At 47.7% G+C, this 21,294-nt stretch overlaps 1 protein-coding gene across 1 annotated transcript in view; it reads right to left on the bottom strand.

The window, feature by feature from the left end:
- Positions 1-16,115, bottom strand: part of LOC122933882 — a 44,734-nt gene extending 28,619 nt beyond the window's left edge. Inside the window, exon 1 of the mRNA XM_044288981.1 lies at positions 16,060-16,115. Coding sequence (XP_044144916.1) covers positions 16,060-16,100 — 41 coding nt within the window. The 5' untranslated portion in view covers positions 16,101-16,115. The remainder of the gene's footprint in view (positions 1-16,059) is intronic.
- Positions 16,116-21,294: the final 5,179 nt, after the last annotated feature.

The raw sequence follows: 21,294 nt of genomic DNA, 5'->3' as shown, positions 1-21,294 counted from the left end.
AGCAGCACAGCCCATCCTGGACCTAGTACCAGCACTGCCGTAGAACATGGTGAAGTAGCGAGCACCAGAAGGGCAGTTGAAGGTGGCACGTGCAGTAGTTACCCCGTCGCAGCCACCGCACAGACAGGCCCGTAGAGCCCCTAGAATCCCTGAGGTGCTGGCAAACCCTGATTGGCAGTACCCAACTTCAGCCGTACCTGTAGTTCCCCCTTTCACCGCCCAGTCTGGAGTTCGGGTTGAGACAGCTCAGATCGGTTCGGCCCTGGGATTTTTTGAGCTATTCTTGACTGCGGAGCTCTTAGACTTAGTTGTGGCAGAAACAAATCGGTATGCAACACAATTTATAACCGCCTACCCGGTGGAAACCAGTCCAAGTTTCCGAATGTAAAATTTTTCTGGGCCTTCTCCTCAACATGGGTCTAACTAAAAAGCATGAATTGCGGTCATATTGGTCCACGAACCCGATTCATCACATGCCCATGTTCTCTGCTGCTATGTCCAGGGCACGTTTTGAGGCCATCCTGCGTTTCCTGCACTTTAGTGACAACACCGCCTCCCGTCCCAGAGGCCACCCAGCTTTTGACCGGCTCCACAAAATTCGGCCCCTCATAGACCATTTCAACGAGAAATTTGCAGATTTGTATACCCCTGAGCAAAACATCTGCGTAGACGAGTCCCTAATACATTTTACCGGGCGCCTTGGCTTCAAACAATACATCCCAAGCAAGCGCGCCCGGTATGGGGTCAAATTGTATAAGCTCTGTGAAAGGGTCACAGGCTATACCCACAAATTTCGTGTCTATGAGGGAAAAGATCAGACCCTGGAGCCGGTCGGTTGCCCTGACTACCTGGGGAGCAGTGGGAAGACAGTCTGGGACTTGACGTCACCCTTATTCGGCAAGGGGTACCATCTTTATGTGGACAATTTCTACACAAGTGTGGCCCTCTTCAGGTATTTGTTTCTAGAACAGATTGGCTGCTGTGGCACCGCACGAACTAGTCGCGCGGGCTTCCCCCAACGGCTCGTTACCACCTGTCTTGCAAGGGGGGAGAGGGCTGCCTTGTGTAACGAAGAACTGCTCGCGGTGAAATGGAGAGACAAGCATGACGTTTACATGCTCTCCTCCATTCACGCAGACACGACAATCCAAATTGAGCGAGCAACCCGTGTCATTGAAAAGCCCCTCTCAGTCCACGACTATAACCTTCACATGGGAGGGGTGGACTTCAATGACCAGATGTTGTCTCCGTATTTAGTGTCCCGCAGAACCAGACGCTGGTATAAGAAGGTGTCTGTATACCTAATTCAATTGGCTCTGTATAATAGTTTTGTTCTCTACAGTAAGGCTGGGAGAACAGGAACCTTCCTCAAATTTCAGGAAGAGATCATCGAGAACCTCCTGTACCCAGGAGGTTCCGTGGCCCCATCCACCAGTGTAGTTAGCCGTCTACACGAGCGACATTTCCCCAATGTCGTTGCCGGTACCTCAACCCAACCGTCACCCCGAAAAAGATGTTGTGTCTGTAGCAGGAGTGGAGAAAGGCGTGACACCCGCTATTTCTATCCTGACTGCCCTGACCACCCTGCCCTATGCTTAGGGGAGTGTTTCCGGAAGTACCACACACAGGTACACCTAGCATAGGGATCACATCTCACCAGGACAGGCACACAGGGCCATTAGGGCCCATTCACACAGAGCTGCTGCAAACCTCTCCTTTCACCTGGGACAAAGTGCATAACGCACTTCGCCACATCATTGGGCGATTTGCGCTTTGCACATTGTCCCATGGGGAAGGAGAGGTTTGTCCTATAAAAGTTAAAAAAATAAAATAAAATCACCAGTAAGCAAAAAGGTTAATGTTCAGTTCAAAAAGTTAAAGTTTATATGTTCTGTTCAAAAGTTAATAAAATTATTGCGTTGCGGCCTGTTTTTTTCTTTTCTTTTTTACCTTCCAGGTGGACCAACCGATCGACTAGCTGCAGCACCGATGTGCATTCTGACAGAAGCATTGCGCTGCTGTCAGATTACACACAAGTCGGTGTATGCGGCACTGCAAGACGAGATTTCTCCTCTGCAGTAAAAGATACGTTTGCCGAGGCATACGAGCTGAGGAGGAGGCGGCGTTCCTATGCTTTGGCAAACACTTTGTATATAATTTTTTTTTTTTTTAATCCCGGCAATGATTTATTCATTCATTAATTTATTCATTCATTAATTTTTGTCCCAAGTTAGCGGAAAGTGAGACTTTGTGAGAAAAAACAAAAGCAAAAAATAAATAAATCAATTTCCGCTAACTGATGCCAAAAAATAAATAAAAAAATTCTATGAACTTGCCAGGCCCCTCATTGAATACCTTGGGGTGTCTTCTTTCCAAAGTGGGGTCACATGTGGGGTATTTATACTGCCCTGGCTTTTTAGGGGCCCTAAAGCGTGAGAAGAAGTCTGGGATCCAAATGTCTAAAAATGCCCTCCTAAAAGGAATTTGGGCACCTTTGCGCATCTAGGCTGCAAAAAAGTGTCACACATGTGGTATCGCCGTACTCAGGAGAAGTTGGGGAATGTGTTTTGGGGTGTCATTTTACATATACCCATGCTGGGTGCGATAAATATCTTGGTCAAATGCCAACTTTATATAAATAAAATGGTAAAAGTTGTCTTTAGCCAAGATATTTCTCTCACCCAGCATGGGTATATGTAAAATGACACCCCAAAACACATTCCCCAACTTCTCCTGAGTACGGCGATACCAGATGTGTGACACTTTTTTGCAGCCTAGGTGGGCAAAGGGGCCCACATTCCAAAGTGCACCTTTTGGATTTCACCGGTCATTTTTTACAGATTTTGATTGCAAACTACTTCTCACACATATGGGCCCCTAAAATGCCAGGGCAGTATAACTACCCCACAAGTGACCCCATTTTGGAAAGAAGACACCCCAAGGTATTTTGTGATGGGCATAGTGAGTTCATGGAAGTTTTTATTTTTTGTCACAAGTTAGTGGAATATGAGACTTTGTAAGAAAAAAATAAATAAAAAAAATCATCATTTTCCGCTAACTTGTGACAAAAAATAAAAAGTTCTATGAACTCACTATGCCCATCAGTGAATACCTTAGGGTGTCTACTTTCCGAAATGGGGTAATTTGTGGGGTTTTCTACTGTCTGGGCATTGTAGAACCTCAGGAAACATGACAGGTGCTCAGAAAGTCAGAGCCGCTTCAAAAAGCGGAAATTCACATTTTTGTACCATAGTTTGTAAACGCTATAACAACTTTTACCCAAACCATTTTTTTTTTTTTTGCCCAAACATTTTTTTTTTATCAAAGACATGTAGAACAATAAATTTTGCGAAAAACGTATATATGGATGTCGTTTTTTTTGCAAAATTTTACAACTGAAAAATTTCATTTTTTTGCAAAAAAATCGTTAAATTTCGATTAATAACAAAAAAAAGGAAAAATGTCAGCAGCAATGAAATACCACCAAATGAAAGCTCTATTAGTGAGAAGAAAAGGAGGTGAAATACATTTGGGTGGTAAGTTGTATGACCGAGCAATAAACAGTGAAAGTAGTGTAGAACAGAAGTGTAAAAAGTGGTCTGGTCATTAAGGTGGTTTCAGCTAGCGGGGCTGAGGGGGTTAAATGGCCGGGGTAGCTGTTTGGGAGTTCTAATGACTATTTTTATGTCTACTTTTTATGTGGGCTTGTTATTGCTTCCTATGTTGTGGGTTGCGGGAAAGCTTTCTGTGCCTCACGCTCTCCGTTGGGACTACCGAGAGTGTCCCTTCTTGTAGAATTTATTCTTAGGCTTTCTTTTTTGGGGGGAATTTTCTGAGCAGAGAGAGAACTTTTCTTATTACAATACGGTTGGGCGATAGGCTCTGGTATAACGGATTTCTTGTTATCCTTCAGATATATGTACCGTTGAGTGATGGCGGGTAAAACCAATATTATAGCGTGTAATGCGAGAGGCTTGGGTAGTCCAGTCAAGCGTCAGGCGGTCTTTACAGCTGTTCAACCTTATAAACCAGCCATCTTATGTCTTACTGAGACCCATCTGACACGCCAGCATCACAGACTGCTTGCTAAGCCCTGGATCTCACAAGCCTTCCATGCTACCTTCTCTTCGCAAGCTAGAGGGGTTAGAATTCTGGTCCACAGAGCCATCCCATTTGAATGCCATTCTAGTAAACTAGATTCGGAGGGGGCGGTATGTTTGCTTGCACTGTACTATTTTTAGGGTGCAGTTTCTATTGATAGCTGTCTATGTTCCACCTCCGTATTCCACTGTGGCAATCAAGGAGATTTTGGAATGGATCTCTTACAAACCGCAATTCCAATTTTGATGGTAGGAGATTTTAAGAATTGTCTTGATCCTGAATTAGACAGGTTTTCATCGTCCCAGGCTGCGGCGCCTTCTGGAGAGACCTCATTGGAAAGACTATTGAGAGCGGTAGATTTATATGACCTCTGGAGGATTAGCTTTCCAATGGAGAGACAATTTTCTTGTTTTTCTGCTTCACACTCCTCTCTGTCCAGGATAGATTTGCCTATTGGGTCGCTGGAGGCCTCTTCTTATGTATCGGTAGTGGAATACTTACCCTGCACCCTCTCTGACCACTCCCCTATTCACCTGGCTTGAGGAATCCGGGAGTCGTCGGGGCATGTCACTATGGAAACTTAATCCAATTATTGGATGAGGAAGAGCCACGGACTAGACTCACTAGAGATTTCTTTGATAATAATGTAGGGTCTACATCTCTTAATTCGGTTTGGGATGCCATGAAGGCGTATGTACGGGGCCTCTTTATTCAGAGAATTCAGAGGCGCAAATCTAAGTCTAGAGCACTTACTAAAGGCCATGCAACTAGAGGTGCAGACATGGGAACACAGGTTCATAGGCACGCCGTCCCCACATGTAGAGGCCAAGTGGAAGGAGGCGCAAGCTAGGCTCAATGAGCATCTATTACATATAGCTAATAAGCGTTTTTTTCTACAACAATATTTTGAGGCGGGTGAGAGCACGGGCAGCTTATTAGCAAGGGTAGTCCGTTCACAAGAAGGTCCTTCTAGAATCGCAGCAATACGGACTCCTGACGGAGGTCTTTCCGTTGAGGATGATATTATACTGAAGGCATTCCATGGCTTTTATAGGGAGTTGTACTCCTCTAGAATAGCAGCAAATAAGGAAGATATTCAACAGTATCTTGCTCATATATCGCTTACTAGGCTATCCCCGGAATCGGCTGCTCTCCTGGAAGAACCCCTAACACTAGGAGAATTAGAGATGGCCTTGTGCTCCTCTCCTAATGAGAAATCCCCAGGATCAGATGGACTCCCGGCGGAATTCTTTACACGATATAGGGAGTGTCTTCTTCCTCACCTATTAAATACATTCAATGAAGCCCTACAGGTTGGTATCCTGCCCGCATCTATGCGTGAAGCTATAGTGGTAGTGATCCCAAAGCCAAATAAGGATCTAACCCAACCCGAATCTTATAGACCCGTTTCCCCATTACCGCATGAAGTAAAAATATTAGCTAAAGTATTGGCCAATAGGCTAGATAAGGTCATATCTCCGATAATACACAAAGATCAATCTGGGTTTATGCCAGATAGAAGCACGGCCGTTAATCTAAGGAGATCGTTTCTCAATATACAAAGACCGGTACACACAGGGGGCTGTCATATCACTGGACGCTGCTAAGGCCTTCGACAGTATAGAATGGAGTTATTTATGGCAGGTCCTGACAGCTATGGACTTTGGTAAGGGTTTTATCTCCTGGGTACAGTTACTATACCACTCTCCAGTTGCAAGAATTAGGGCAAATGGGTTGCGATCCAGATATTTCCCTCTACATAGGCGTACTCGGCAGGGATGCCCCTTGTCACCCTTGCTATTCGCAATCGCCATTGAACACCTTGCTTGTCTGCTGCGTACATCGACACACTGGCAGGGTTTGCAGTTGGACCATCGGGAAGAGAGAGTTTCTTTGTACGCGGACGACCTGTTACTATATGTAGGAGACCTGCAGTACTCCATAGATTCTATAATGCAGGAAATTGTTGGATTTGGGACTTATTCCGGACTCACCATTAACTGGGATAAGTCCACGATCCTTCCACTTGAACCACTTCCAGCCTCATTAGATGTTAAAGGCCTGCCCTTACAAGTAGCTGATAGATTTAAATATCTAGGGGTGATGGTGACCTCATCTCTGACGGACTACATGAAGTTAAACATAGAACAATTGATTGCCAAATTTGTCACTAAATCTAATATTTGGTGTAAATTGCCTTTATCAGTTATTGGTCACAGTAATCTCATAAAAATGGTACTTATGCCTCAGTTGTATCTCCTCCATAACTCTCCAGTCTGGATTCCACAAAGGCTGTTTTTTAAAAATCAAGGGGTTTTTAGATCCCTAATTTGGAGGAAAAAGCAGCCAAGGCTAAGTATTGCAACGCTCCAAAAAAGTAAAGAGGGGGGTGGCCTATCTTTACCAAATCCATGGTTCTATTTCATAGCTGCTCAACTGCAACATTTCAAAGGATGGCTCCAGACTGAGGAGTTGGATTCTTCAGCTGCTATTATTTCATTTATAACAAAACAAAGTGCACCGATTGCCACGATGGAATTAGGTTCCTTGCGCTGGATCGCACTCCCTACTTTGTCCCTAGCGACCAAAGTATGGTCTAAATGTAAAAGTATGATAGGTATCAATGGTTTTTGTGATGTTACCCCTTTATGGCGTAATCCCCAAGTGCCTGAGATATTTCGTCTGGAGGGGTTTTCTCCATGGGAGAGGAAGGGTCTATTGTTCTTGGGACAACTTCAATGAGATGGAGTTTTTAAATCCTTTACGCAGTTGCAGGAGGAGTTTAGTTTACTCAACAATCTTTTTTTACCAGTATTTACAATTGAGACATGCGTTTCAGACGCAATTTCCCAAGGGTGTACGGATCTCCGATTCGACCCCTGTGGTTAAACAGTTATTAAATGGCTCCTCCACTAAGGGCCTTATATCCTTGCTATATAGACATATTATTGATACCTCCTCCTCTTCTACTACCATTAAGGCAAAGGTCCAATGGGAAAAGGATCTTGGAGCATTGTCCCAGGAACAATGGACAGATATTCTGGCCCTTACTCCTTTGACGGTTAGTGAATCTCAGCGACTATCACAATTGTACCTTATACATCAAGTATATAGAACCCCACAATTTATTTTCAGATCCAAAAGTGTCCTATATGTGGGAAAGGGGACGCAACATTGCTCCATATTATTTGGAATTTCCCATAATTGTCTTAGGTGTCTGCGTACTCCAATATTTTCATATGTTGTTGTACTTATTTCCAACGATACAAAAACTACGAACTCCTTGATGATGTTATGTGATAATGTTTATTTCATAAAAAAAAAAAGATAAAAAAAAAAAAAAAAAGATTAAAAAAAAAAAAAATCAAACAATTATCGTTGGAGGAACCGTAGGAGATCGCGTACCAGAAAGACATGCCGATTCAGGGTCCCATACAACATCCAAACCCTCAAATATTCAGACTAGCTGTTTGGATCCTGAAGGCGAGACACTCAGGAACAAGGGTCTATCAGAAAAAGGAATTCTTACCCTGAAAGCCAGCGGGAAAGGAGCAACATCGGCCATATATCTCAGGGTCTGGAAGAGATTTGTGTAGTTGGCTAGTAGAGGAACATCCAGATACTACTTCTCCTCCAATAAACAAGATCTTATATTTTTTACCGAATGGATTAGAGCTAGGATTAAGACCTAGTACCCTTAAGGTACAGATAACAGATTTAAGCACCTTTTATAAAGACTCGGTTAGCGGAACATAGTCAGATCCATAAATATTGGGACATGGACACAATTCTAACATTTTTGGCTCTATACATCACCACAATAGATTTGAAATGAAATGAACTAGATGTGCTTTAACTGCAGACTGTCGGCTTTACCCGCAGACTGTCAGCTTTACCCGCAGACTGTCAGCTTTACCCGCAGACTGTCAGCTTTACCCGCAGACTGTCAGCTTTACCCGCAGACTGTCAGCTTTACCCGCAGACTGTCAGCTTTACCCGCAGACTGTCAGCTTTACCCGCAGACTGTCAGCTTTACCCGCAGACTGTCAGCTTTACCCGCAGAGTGTCAGCTTTACCCGCAGAGTGTCAGCTTTACCCGCAGACTGTCAGCTTTACCCGCAGACTGTAAGCTTTACCTGCAGACTGTAAGCTTTACCTGCAGACTGTAAGCTTTAATTTGAGGGGATTTACATCCACATCAGGTGAACGGTGCAGGAATTACAGCAGTTGCATCTGTGCCTCCCACTTGGGAAGGGACCAAAAGTAATGGGACAGAATAATAATCATAAATCAAACTTTCACTTTTTAATACTTGGTTGCAAATCCTTTGCAGTCAATTACAGCCTGAAGTCTGGAACGCATAGACATCCCCAGACGCTGGTCTCATCCCTGGTGACGCTCTGCCCGGCCTCTCCTGCCACTGTCTTCAGTTCCTGCTTGTTCTTGGGGCATTTTCCCTTCAGTTTTGTCTTCAGCAGTGAAATGCTCAATCGGATTCAGGTCCGGTGATTCACTCGGCCATTGCAGAACATTCCACCTCTTTCCCTTAAACCCTTTGGTTGCTTTTGCAGTATGCTTTGGGTCATTGTCCATCTGCACTGTGAAGCGCCGTCCAATGAGTTCTGAAGCATTTGGCTGAATATGAGCCGATAATATTGCCCGAAACCCTTCAGAATTCATCCTGCTGCTTCTGTCAGCAGTCACATCATCAATAAATACAAGAGAAGCAGCTCCATTGGCCGCCATACATGCCCACGCCATGACACTACCACCACCATGCTTCACTGATGAGGTGGTATGCTTAGGACCATGAGCAGCTCCTTTCCTTCTCCATACTCTTCTCTTCCCATCGCTCTGGTACAAGTTGATCTTGGCCTCATCTGTCCATAGGATGTTGTTCCAGAACTGTGAAGGCTTTTTTAGATGTCGTTTGGCAAACTCTAATCTGGCCTTCCTGTTTTTGAGGCTCACCAATGGTTTACATCTTGTGGTGAACCCACTGTATTCACTCTGGTGAAGTCTTCTCCTGATTGTTGACTTTGACACACATACACCTACCTCCTGGAGAGTGTTCTTGATCTGGCCAACTGTTGTGAAGGGTGTTTTCTTCACCAGGGAAAGAATTCTTCGGTCATCCACCACAGTTGTTTTCTGTGGTCTTCCGAGTCTTTTGGTGTTGCTGAGCTCACCGGTGCGTTCCTTCTTTTTAAGAATGTTCCAAGCAGTTGTTTTGGCAGTGCCTAATGTTTTTGCTATCTCTCTGATGGGTTTGTTGTGTTTTTTCAGCCTAATGATGGCTTCACTGATAGTGACCGCTCTTTCGATCTCGTCTTGAGAGTTGACAGCAACAGATTCCAAATGCAGATAGCAGACTGGAAATGACCTCTGGACCTTGTATCTGCTCATTGTAATTGGGATAATGAGGGAATAACACACACCGGCCATGGAACAGCTGAGAAGACAATTGTCCCATTACTTTTGGTCCCTTAACAAGTGGAAGGCACAGATGCAAACTGCTGTAATTCCTGCACCGTTCCCCTGATTTGGATGTAAATACCTCAAATTACAGCCGACAGTCTGCAGGTAAAGCTGACAGTCTGCAGGTAAAGCGCATCTTGTTTGTTTAATTTCAAATCCATTCTGGTGGTGTATAGAGCCAAAAATGTTAGAATTGTGTTCATGTCCCAATATTTATGGACCCGACTGTAGGTGGATAAGGAGATTCATAAGAGCTGCCAATAGGTTAAGACCAACGTTAAGGTCCAGAGTTCCTTAGTGGGACCCAAACATAGCACTAGTAGGACCAACAAAACCACCCTTTGTTCCCTTATCTGAAATTTCGATGAAACACCTTTCTTTCAAGACAGCCTTTTTAATAGTCATCACTTTCTTAAGACGTATAGGGGAGATCCAGGCAATTTCTTGTAGAGAACCTTACCTCCAGATTCTTGACGATGATATAAGACTAAGATTAGATCCAGGGTTCTTACCTAAAGTAGTCTCAGACTTTCATTGTGAACAGATAGTCTTTCCCTCGATCCCCAACTTTCAGGAAAAGGAGGAGATCGAGGAAAAGAGGAGACTCTTAGATGTAAGACGTACCGTCTTGCAGTACTTAAAAGCCTGCAAAGAATTTAGGAAGGATGATAACCTATTGATCCAGTTTTAAGGCAAAAATAAAGCAAAGAAGCTTTCTAAATTCTAATTGTGGCGGTCATGGTGGATGAAATGGAAAAACCGTAATTAGTCTTACCGGTAATTCAGTTTCCTTGAATCCACCATGACGGCCCGTAAAAATCCTTCCCAAAAAAATAAATATATATAATTATATATGGAACTAGGGTATGAAGAAACATCCTAGGAACTCCTATTACAGTTCACCTACCTTGGTAATTTGTTAAACACTGAAGGGGTGAGTGGTGGGGGCTAGATTTAAACTCTGTGTGTTTCTGCCCCTACAGAGGTCAAGGGTCATCTTATTGTGGCCGTCATGGTGGATTCAAGGAAACGGAATTACCGGTAAGACTAATTACGTTTTATTCATGTTTTGTTTACTCCCTTTCTGGTCAGATTCTGGGGAGACTTCAGCTCCATCTACCTGATGGTTCTCTGGGAGCTTCTCCTCTGGACAGTCCTGGGAATACAGATGACGGGGACATCTCTTGGAGAGATTTCTCCTCCTGGATCCATCTGTGGAGACACAGAGGTGAGAAATTAGAGGCTCCAATATGTTGCCATGACAGCTTTGGGCCTTGATAGACAGCCAGTAAAAATCCCATAGACTGCAATAGTATACTATTACAGTCTCTGAGCAATAAGATCACACGTACAAGTCCCGAGGGGACTAAACATTACAGAAATAAAAAAAACCCCAACAAAAGTAGTTTTTTTTTAAAAGTAAGATATAAAAAAAGGTATCAGCGGGTCTTAAAATGTCCAAAATAATATTAATAATCTTTATATAGCGCTTTACAGTTCATTACAATATAAATTTACCTGAGCAGTGAACGCTGAAGAGGAAAGAAAATTAAAAAAAGCGATCAGAGAGTCGAACCGACCCAAAAATGATAAGACAAAAACACCCTGCAGCTCGCCCGACAAAAACCCAGCGCTCCCTCAGCTCTGTACATGGAAATATTCAAGAGTGATGGGGTCTGAATACAGCGATGCAAAATATGTTTTATTATTTCAGAGGATTTTTTTTTTTTTTTTTTAAAGGAATAAAATAATATAGATTTGGCATCGCCGTACTTGTACAGAACCTCAGAAGGGGGTAGAGCCGGACACATTTCCTGTATACAGGGCACATCCCTCCTCCTGTAGTATATACCGATAGAGCCGGACACATTTCCTGTATACAGGGCACATCCCTCCTCCTGTAGTATATACCGATAGAGCCGGACACATTTCCTGTATACAGGGCACATCCCTCCTCCTGTAGTATATACCGATAGAGCCGGACACATTTCCTGTATACAGGGCACATCCCTCCTCCTGTAGTATATACAGATAGAGCCGGACACATTTCCTGTATACAGGGCACATCCCTCCTCCTGTAGTATATACTGATAGAGCCGGACACATTTCCTGTATACAGGGCACATCCCTCCTCCTGTAGTATATACCGATAGAGCCGGACACATTTCCTGTATACAGGGCACATCCCTCCTCCTGTAGTATATACCGATAGAGCCGGACACATTTCCTGTATACAGGGCACATCCCTCCTCCTGTAGTATATACTGATAGAGCCGGACACATTTCCTGTATACAGGGCACATCCCTCCTCCTGTAGTATATACCGATAGAGCCGGACACATCCCTCCTCCTGTAGTATATACCGATAGAGCCGGACACATTTCCTGTATACAGGGCACATCCCTCCTCCTGTAGTATATACAGATAGAGCCGGACACATTTCCTGTATACAGGGCACATCCCTCCTCCTGTAGTATATACCGATAGAGCCGGACACATTTCCTGTATACAGGGCACATCCCTCCTCCTGTAGTATATACCGATAGAGCCGGACACATTTCCTGTATACAGGGCACATCCCTCCTCCTGTAGTATATACCGATAGAGCCGGACACATTTCCTGTATACAGGGCACATCCCTCCTCCTGTAGTATAGACCGATAGAGCCGGACACATTTCCTGTATACAGGGCACATCCCTCCTCCTGTAGTATATACAGATAGAGCCGGACACATTTCCTGTATACGGGGCACATCCCTCCTCCTGTAGTATATACAGATAGAGCCGGACACATTTCCTGTATACAGGGCACATCCCTCCTCCTGTAGTATATACCGATAGAGCCGGACACATTTCCTGTATACAGGGCACATCCCTCCTCCTGTAGTATATACCGATAGAGCCGGACACATTTCCTGTATACGGGGCACATCCCTCCTCCTGTAGTATATACCGATAGAGCCGGACACATTTCCTGTATACAGGGCACATCCCTCCTCCTGTAGTATATACCGATAGAGCCGGACACATTTCCTGTATACAGGGCACATCCCTCCTCCTGTAGTATATACCGATAGAGCCGGACACATTTCCTGTATACAGGACACATCACTCCTCGATGTGTTAAAGAAAAAAATGGATTAAAATGTAAAATCTGCCAAAAAAGTGAAATTTAAAGATTTTAATCTCCATTTTCCTTTAATTCTTGAGGGTTAACAGTTTGTAAAATCAGTGTTGAGTAACTTGAGGGGTGTAGTTTCTACAATGGGGTCATTTATGGGGGGGTTTCCACTATGTAGGTTCCACAAAGTGACTTCAGAACTGAACTGCGCCTTAAAAAGTGGGTTTTAGTAATTTTCTTAAAAATTGTAAGATTTGCATCTAAACTTCTAACGTCCTAAAAAAAAAAAAAATATGACATTTACATGAAGTAGAATGTGTGACGAGAAATCAGTCTCAGAACGGCTCGGATCAGTAACGGCGTCCCAGAGTTATCACCACATAAAGGGACACAGGTCAGATTGGCAAAATTAGGCTCCGTCAGGAAGGGGGTAAATGGCCCGGAAGTGAAGGGGTTAAAGGGGTTTTTCAGGATCAGGATTTTAGTATTGATGGTCTATCCTCTGGATCAGGCATCAGTATCAGGTCAGCTGGTTGGAGGGGGGCTCTGTGTGTGAACGGGAGGGGGGGGGGGCTCTGTGTGTGAACGGGAGGGGGGGGGGGCTCTGTGTGTGAACGGGAGGGGGGGGGGGCTCTGTGTGTGAACGGGAGGGGGGGGGCTCTGTGTGTGAACGGGAGGGGGGGGGGCTCTGTGTGTGAACGGGAGGGGGGGGGGCTCTGTGTGTGAACGGGAGGGGGGGGGGCTCTGTGTGTGAACGGGAGGGGGGGGCTCTGTGTGTGAACGGGAGGGGGGGGGCTCTGTGTGTGAACGGGAGGGGGGGGGCTCTGTGTGTGAACGGGGGGGGGGGGGGGGCTCTGTGTGTGAACGGGAGGGGGGGGCTCTGTGTGTGAACGGGAGGGGGGGGGCTCTGTGTGTGAACGGGAGGGGCTCTGTGTGTGAACGGGAGGGGGGGGCTCTGTGTGTGAACGGGAGGGGGGGCTCTGTGTGTGAACGGGAGGGGGGGGGGGCTCTGTGTGTGAACGGGAGGGGGGGGGGCTCTGTGTGTGAACGGGAGGGGGGGGGCTCTGTGTGTGAACGGGAGGGGGGGGCTCTGTGTGTGAACGGGAGGGGGGGGCTCTGTGTGTGAACGGGAGGGGGGGGGCTCTGTGTGTGAACGGGAGGGGGGGGGCTCTGTGTGTGAACGGGAGGGGGGGGGCTCTGTGTGTGAACGGGAGGGGGGGGGCTCTGTGTGTGAACGGGAGGGGGGGGGCTCTGTGTGTGAACGGGAGGGGGGGGCTCTGTGTGTGAACGGGAGGGGGGCTCTGTGTGTGAACGGGAGGGGGGGGCTCTGTGTGTGAACGGGAGGGGGGGGCTCTGTGTGTGAACGGGAGGGGGGGGCTCTGTGTGGTGAACGGGAGGGGGGGGCTCTGTGTGTGAACGGGAGGGGGGGGCTCTGTGTGTGAACGGGAGGGGGGGGCTCTGTGTGTGAACGGGAGGGGGGGGCTCTGTGTGTGAACGGGAGGGGGGGGCTCTGTGTGTGAACGGGAGGGGGGGGCTCTGTGTGTGAACGGGAGGGGGGGGCTCTGTGTTGAACGGGAGGGGGGGGCTCTGTGTGTGAACGGGAGGGGGGGGCTCTGTGTGTGAACGGGAGGGGGGGCTCTGTGTGTGAACGGGAGGGGGGTGGCTCTGTGTGTGAACGGGAGGGGGGGGGCTCTGTGTGTGAACGGGAGGGGGGGGCTCTGTGTGTGAACGGGAGGGGGGGGGCTCTGTGTGTGAACGGGAGGGGGGGGGCTCTGTGTGTGAACGGGAGGGGGGGGGCTCTGTTGTGAACGGGAGGGGGGGCTCTGTGTGTGAACGGGAGGGGGTGGCTCTGTGTGTGAACGGGAGGGGGGGGCTCTGTGTGTGAACGGGAGGGGGGGGCTCTGTGTGTGAAACGGGAGGGGGGGGCTCTGTGTGTGAACGGGAGGGGGGGGCTCTGTGTGTGAACGGGAGGGGGGGGCTCTGTGTGTGAACGGGAGGGGGGGCTCTGTGTGTGAACGGGAGGGGGGGGCTCTGTGTGTGAACGGGAGGGGGGGGCTCTGTGTGTGAACGGGAGGGGGGGGCTCTGTGTGTGAACGGGGAGGGGGGGGGGCTCTGTGTGATGCGGCCGTCCCTTCAGTGTTTACCTTCTCGCTGTAGACCGCGCAACAATGACCAGTGTAATTACAAGTATGGCCGACCACAGGGGGGGGGGGCCCTCGCCGCACAGCCGACCACACGGGGGGGGGGGGGGCCCACGCCCCACAGCCGACCACACGGGGGGGGGGGCCCTCGCCCCCACAGCCGACCACACGGGGGGGGGGACGATCGCCCCGCTGCCGACCACACGGGGGGGACGCGATCGCCCCACAGCCGACCACACGGGGGGACGCGATCGCCCCACAGCCGACCACACGGGGGGACGCGATCGCCCCACAGCCGACCACACTGGGGGGGGGACGCGATCGCCCCACAGCCGACCACACGGGGGGGGGGGACGCGATCGCCCCACAGCCGACCACACGGGGGGGGGGGGACGATATCGCCCCACAGCCGACCACAGGGGGGGGGGGACGATATCGCCCCACAGCCGGCCACAGGGGGGGGGGACGATCGCCCCACAGCCGACCACAGGAGGGGGGGACGATCGCCCCACAGCCGACCACAGGAGGGGGGACGATCGCCCCACAGCCGACCACAGGAGGGGGGACGATCGCCCCACAGCCGACCACAGGAGGGGGGACGATCGCCCCACAGCCGACCACAGGAGGGGGGACGATCGCCCCACAGCCGACCACACGAGGGGGGACGATCGCCCCACAGCCGACCACAGGAGGGGGGACGATCGCCCCACAGCCGACCACAGGAGGGGGGACGATCGCCCCACAGCCGACCACAGGGGTGAATTGGACGCCATGCTTGTAGTTACCCGGACCTCCGCTGGGAAGGCTGCGGTCACACAGTGCGCCCCCTTCTCTTCTACCGGCTGATGGAGTAGGGGGGGGCGGGCGGACCCCGCTGATCGGATATGAATGGACTGTGCTGAGCGGAGGACCCCTCTAATAAAGGGCTGCTTGGCGTCTCCCGGGCAGACAGCTCCTCAGTCTCCTCCACAGTAACCGCAGAATGTCCGCTCTGTGCGGCTACAGCGGAACTAAAAACCCTCCTGGTCCTGAAGGGTTAAAGGGAAGACTTAAAGGGGTACTCCGGGTGCAGCAGGTTGTCCCCATCCCCAGGGGTTGGGGGTGACTATAATATGGGAGGGGTCTGACCGCTGGGGCCCCCATCAGTTTCTGTGGAGCCCCCTGCAGGTGGAGCAGGTGCACTGCCGCCCCGACTACATCTACACCGGGGCCTCTCACCTGCTGATGTGAAGGAGGCCTCCATCCCGGGCGCTTCTCATCTCAACACAGCACCGGAAATAAGCAGAACTGCATGTGGTGACGTCACCGATCAACGGAGGACGGGGCGGAGCTAAGCAGAGAAGAGAAGACGTGCTGCTGAAAGACCTTGATGATGTCACCATGTAACTTATCAGGAGGCGGAGTTAAGAAGTAAGGTTAGGAAGTGATGAAGGACCTGTAAAGACGTCAATGTCATGTGACCAGTGATGGAGGGGGCGGGCACAGAAGTGTAGTGTTGAGGAGGGGCACCATGGTCATGTGACCAGTGATAAAGGCGGCGGAGCTCAGCAGTGAAGAAAAGAAGTGGTGCTGAAAGACCTGGAATGACACTAGTCATGTGACATGAGGGGCGGAGCTGAGCAGTCCGAGGCTTTATCACTGGCGGGGCAGCAGGTAGACGGCGGGTTCTGAGCGGGAGACACCGGAAGTGGGTGTGCAGCGCGGATCTCTGCCCGTTCTCTGTATACAGTGTATATATATATATGTACTGCCCTCGCTGACTGTGGCCTCAGGATACAGTCACACCGGCCCCTGTATACAGAGGATATATATATATACAGTACAGACCAAAAGTTTGGACACACCTTCTCATTCAAAGAGTTTTCTTTATTTTCATGACTATGAAAATTGTAGATTCACACTGAAGGCATCAAAACTATGAATTATCACATGTGGAATTATATACATAACAAAAAAGTGTGAAACCACTGAAAATATGTCATATTCTAGGTTCTTCACAGTAGCCGCCTTTTGCTTTGATTACTGCTTTGCACACTCTTGGCATTCTCTTGATGAGCTTCAAGAGGTAGTCACCTGAAATGGTCTTCCAACAGTCTTGAAGGAGTTCCCAGAGATGCTTAGCACTTGTTGGCCCTTTTGCCTTCACTCTGCGGTCCAGCTCACCCCAAACCATCTCGATTGGGTTCAGGTCCGGTGACTGTGGAGGCCAGGTCATCTGGCGCAGCACCCCATCACTCTCCTTCATGGTCAAATAGCCCTTACACAGCCTGGAGGTGTGTTTGGAGTCATTGTCCTGTTGAACAATAAATGATGGTCCAACTAAACGCAAACCGGATGGAATAGCATGCCGCTGCAAGATGCTGTGGTAGCCATGCTGGTTCAGTATGCCTTCAATTTTGAATAAATCCCCAACAGTGTCACCAGCAAAGCCCCCCCACACCATCACACCTCCTCCTCCATGCTTCACGGTGGGAACCAGACATGTAGAGTCCATCCGTTCACCTTTTCTGCGCCGCACAAAGACACGGTGGTTGGAACCAAAGATCTCAAATTTTGACTCATCAGACAAAGCACAGATTTCCACTGGTCTAATGTCCATTCCTTGTGTTCTTTAGCCCAAACAAGTCTCTTCTGCTTGTTGCCTGTCCTTAGCAGTGGTTTCCTAGCAGATATTCTACCATGAAGGCCTGATTCACACAGTCTCCTCCTAACAGTTGTTCTAGAGATGTGTCTGCTGCTAGAACTCTGGGTGGCATTGACCTGGTCTCTAATCTGAGCTGCTGTTAACCTGCGGTTTCTGAGGCTGGTGACTCGGATGAACTTATCCTCCGCAGCAGAGGTGACTCTTGGTCTTCCTTTCCTGGGGCGCTCCGCATGTGAGCCAGTTTCTTTGTAGCGCTTGATGGTTTTTGTGACTGCACTTGGGGACACTTTCAAAGTTTTCCCAATTTTTCGGCCTGACTGACCTTCATTTCTTAAAGTAATGATGGCCACTCGTTTTTCTTTACTTAGCTGCTTTTTTCTTGCCATAATACAAATTCTAACAGTCTATTCAGTAGGACTATCAGGTGTGTGTCCACCTGACTTCTCCACAACGCAACTGATGGTCCCAACCCCATTTATAAGGCAAGAAATCCCACTTATTAACCCTGACAGGGCACACCTGTGAAGTGAAGACCATTTCAGGTGACTACCTCTTGAAGCTCATCAAGAGAATGCCAAGAGTGTGCAAAGCAGTAATCAAAGCAAAAGGTGGCTACTTTGAAGAACCTAGAATATGACATATTTTCAGTTATTTCACACTTTTTGTTATGTATATAATTCCACATGTGATAATTCATAGTTTTGATGCCTTCAGTGTGAATCTACAATTGTCATAGTCATGAAAATAAAGAAAACTCTTTGAATGAGAAGCTGTGTCCAAACTTTTGGTCTGTACTGTATATATATATAATCTGTACTGAGAAGATGCCAAAGAAACACAGTCTTGTGTAGATGACCTATTGTACTTGTTTTCACTTATGTTGTATTAACAATGTAAAAAAATCTAATAAAGATTATATTACAAAAAAAAATGCAAATGTCTTGATTCTGCCATGGGTGGTGATGGGAGATTCAAGGGACCTTGATGTCTGTTGACTATAAACACATTTGCAGGTTACAGACACTAGATTTCCGGAGAAGGGAGGCTGATCCAGGGATTTATTCTGGTTGTCAGGCAGTATGCGATATAATACAGTATCTAATGTATGGCAGTTGGCGACCACCTCATAGGGTGGGTTTTGTCGTCCTCTGGAACAACACTAGGATTAGTCGTGGGTTTGCCTACTTGTGGTGCGGTCAGCAATGACAGACTCTCATACTTCAGGGGGTTAGGAGTGCACATCAAAAAAATGAGACCTCACACAGCTTCATACAGATAGAAATAAAAAAAAGTTATGGGGGTCAGAGTATGAACATGCAAAAGAAAAAGAAATTCAAGTTTTTTTTTTTTTAAGAAATAAAAACTATACATATGTGATATTGTTGTAATCGTACCGACCTGGAGAATGACGAGAACAGGTCAGTTTTACCGCGTAGAGAACGCTGTAAAAACAAAACCTGGAAAATGGGTGGATTTAAAAAAAATTATATAATTCCACCCGATTTGGATTTTTTTTTCCCGTTTCCCACTACATTGTATGCAATGGTGCCATTAGAAAAAAAAACTTTTACTGCAAGAAAACAAGCCTTCATGCAACTATCTGAATGGAAAAAAAAAGTTATGGCTTTAGGAGTCTTGAGGGGGTTAACCACAATAATTCAATTTTTTCCATTCTCTAGTGCAAGTGTCGGCTCTACTGCACTAGGGCACTAAAAACTTAATGGACAGATGCTTTTTCATGATTTTTCCTAAACATCTGGGAAGTACTGGCTGTTAAAAGTCCAAACAGCTATTATTCAGCACAAGACAATATAGGGCGTCCAAATGAACCGCCACTTGGGTGAAGCCAGAGCACACTAATGTACAAAAACATTTAAAACAACCTTAAAAAAACACCTGCCCGTCTGGGCTCTAACTATACAGAGACTGTCATCTATGCCTTCAGCATGTCAGGGGATCAGGCCACCATGCTTGACACTGAGGCCTCGATTATTCCCCAGTAATGATGCCAGCAGATACACCTGAGATTGCCTGGTTGGGGGAAGTAATGTACTGGACTGGAGGAGGGAATGGCATATCCCACTACCAACCTTCATGCTACTCCATTACAATCCAGCCAATTACCTATTCTCTGCAAACTATCCTCAGGAAAGGTCATCAATATCAGATTAATAGTCCAACATCCGGCACCCCCGCCGATTAGCTGGTTGAAGAGAAGTCCGGGCTCTGTGCGAGCTCAGCCTTCCCTTCATTGTTTACCTGCTCACCGTTGACTTTGCAGCAGTGATCAGTGTAATTACAATGGATGACTCTGTAATATTCAAGTCTATAGGAACGAGCCGTCCATAGAAGTGAATGAGACGGCTTCCTGTAATTACACTGATCACCGCTGAGAAGTCGACGGCGAGCAAGAACGCGGCCTTCTCTTCTACCAGCTAATCACTTGGGGTGTCGGACCCCTGCTGATCCGATACTGATGACCTATCCTGAGGATAGATCAATATTAAAATCCCAGAGAACCCCTTTAATTCTATTACCTTTACTTAGTACTTGAATAAGGCTAATTTCACACTAGAATTCAGAGACCCGTCAGGCTGTTTCGGCAGGGAACAGCCTAGAGGAGCTCTCTAGATCCGGCGTTTACGGACACAATGCCTGAATGCCCACTGGTTCCCATTAACTATAATGGGGACCAGCGGAGGTCCAACCACAAGCTGGCAAATATACCCAGAATCTGCTGGACAAATACCACTGCGCAGAGTTGTTTCAATTCTCTTCATATTTGCCGGGTTGTGGCTGGATCTCCACTGATCCACATTATGGTTAATGGGACTGACTGGCATTCAGGCAGCGTCCGGCAATGCCGGTTCCAGAGAAATCTGCAGGTTGATCCTTGCCAGATCTCTGAACCCTGGTGTGAAACTAGCCTTAAGAAAAACTATTGATGTGTCAACACGTTAAAGGGAACCTGTCACATTGAACTTGGTGTTTTAGCTGAAGGTGTCAAGCTGCAGAGCAGGAGGAGCTGAACTGAATATCTAGTTTTGTAGAAAGATTCAGTAAAACTTGTAATTTACACATATTCCTGCTTATTCTGGGCTTTGAAGTCCAGGAGGCGGTCCTATCAGTGATTGACAGCTATCTCGGTATACACAGTCATGGAGGGAAGGCTGTCAATCACCGATAGGAATGAACACGAATGAAATAAAAGGTTTACTGAATCTTTCCCACAAAGTTATAAATCAATCTGCTCAGCTCTTCCTGCTCTAGAACATGGTGCCTGCGACTACACTGCATTTTAACCGCCTCCGGACCGCCTAACGCAGATGTGCGGTCCGGAGGCGGCAGCCCTGCGCACAACGACGCATATACGCGTCATCTCGCGAGGGCCGGGATTTCCTGTGAACGCGCGCACACAGGCGCGCGCGCTCACAGGAACGGAAGGTAAGCGAGTGGATCTCCAGCCTGCCAGCGGCGATCGCTCGCTGGCAGGCTGGAGATCTGATTTTTTTAACCCCTAACAGGTATATTAGACGCTGTTTTGATAACAGCGTCTAATATACCTGCTACCTGGTCCTCTGGTGGTCCCTGTTGTTAGGATCGACCACCAGAGGACACAGGTAGGTCAGTAAAGTCACACCAAACACCACACTACACTACACCCCCCCCCCCCGGTCACTTATGAACCCCTGATCACCCATGATCACCCCATATAAACTCCCTGATCACCCCCCTGTCATTGATCACCCCCCTGTCAGGCTTTGTTCAGACATCCGTATGATTTTTACGGATCCACGGATACATGGATC

The sequence above is a fragment of the Bufo gargarizans genome, chromosome 4 (genome assembly GCF_014858855.1).
Source record: "Bufo gargarizans isolate SCDJY-AF-19 chromosome 4, ASM1485885v1, whole genome shotgun sequence".
NCBI classification, from domain to species: domain Eukaryota; kingdom Metazoa; phylum Chordata; class Amphibia; order Anura; family Bufonidae; genus Bufo; species Bufo gargarizans.
This window is presented reverse-complemented; position numbering and strand designations above follow the sequence as displayed.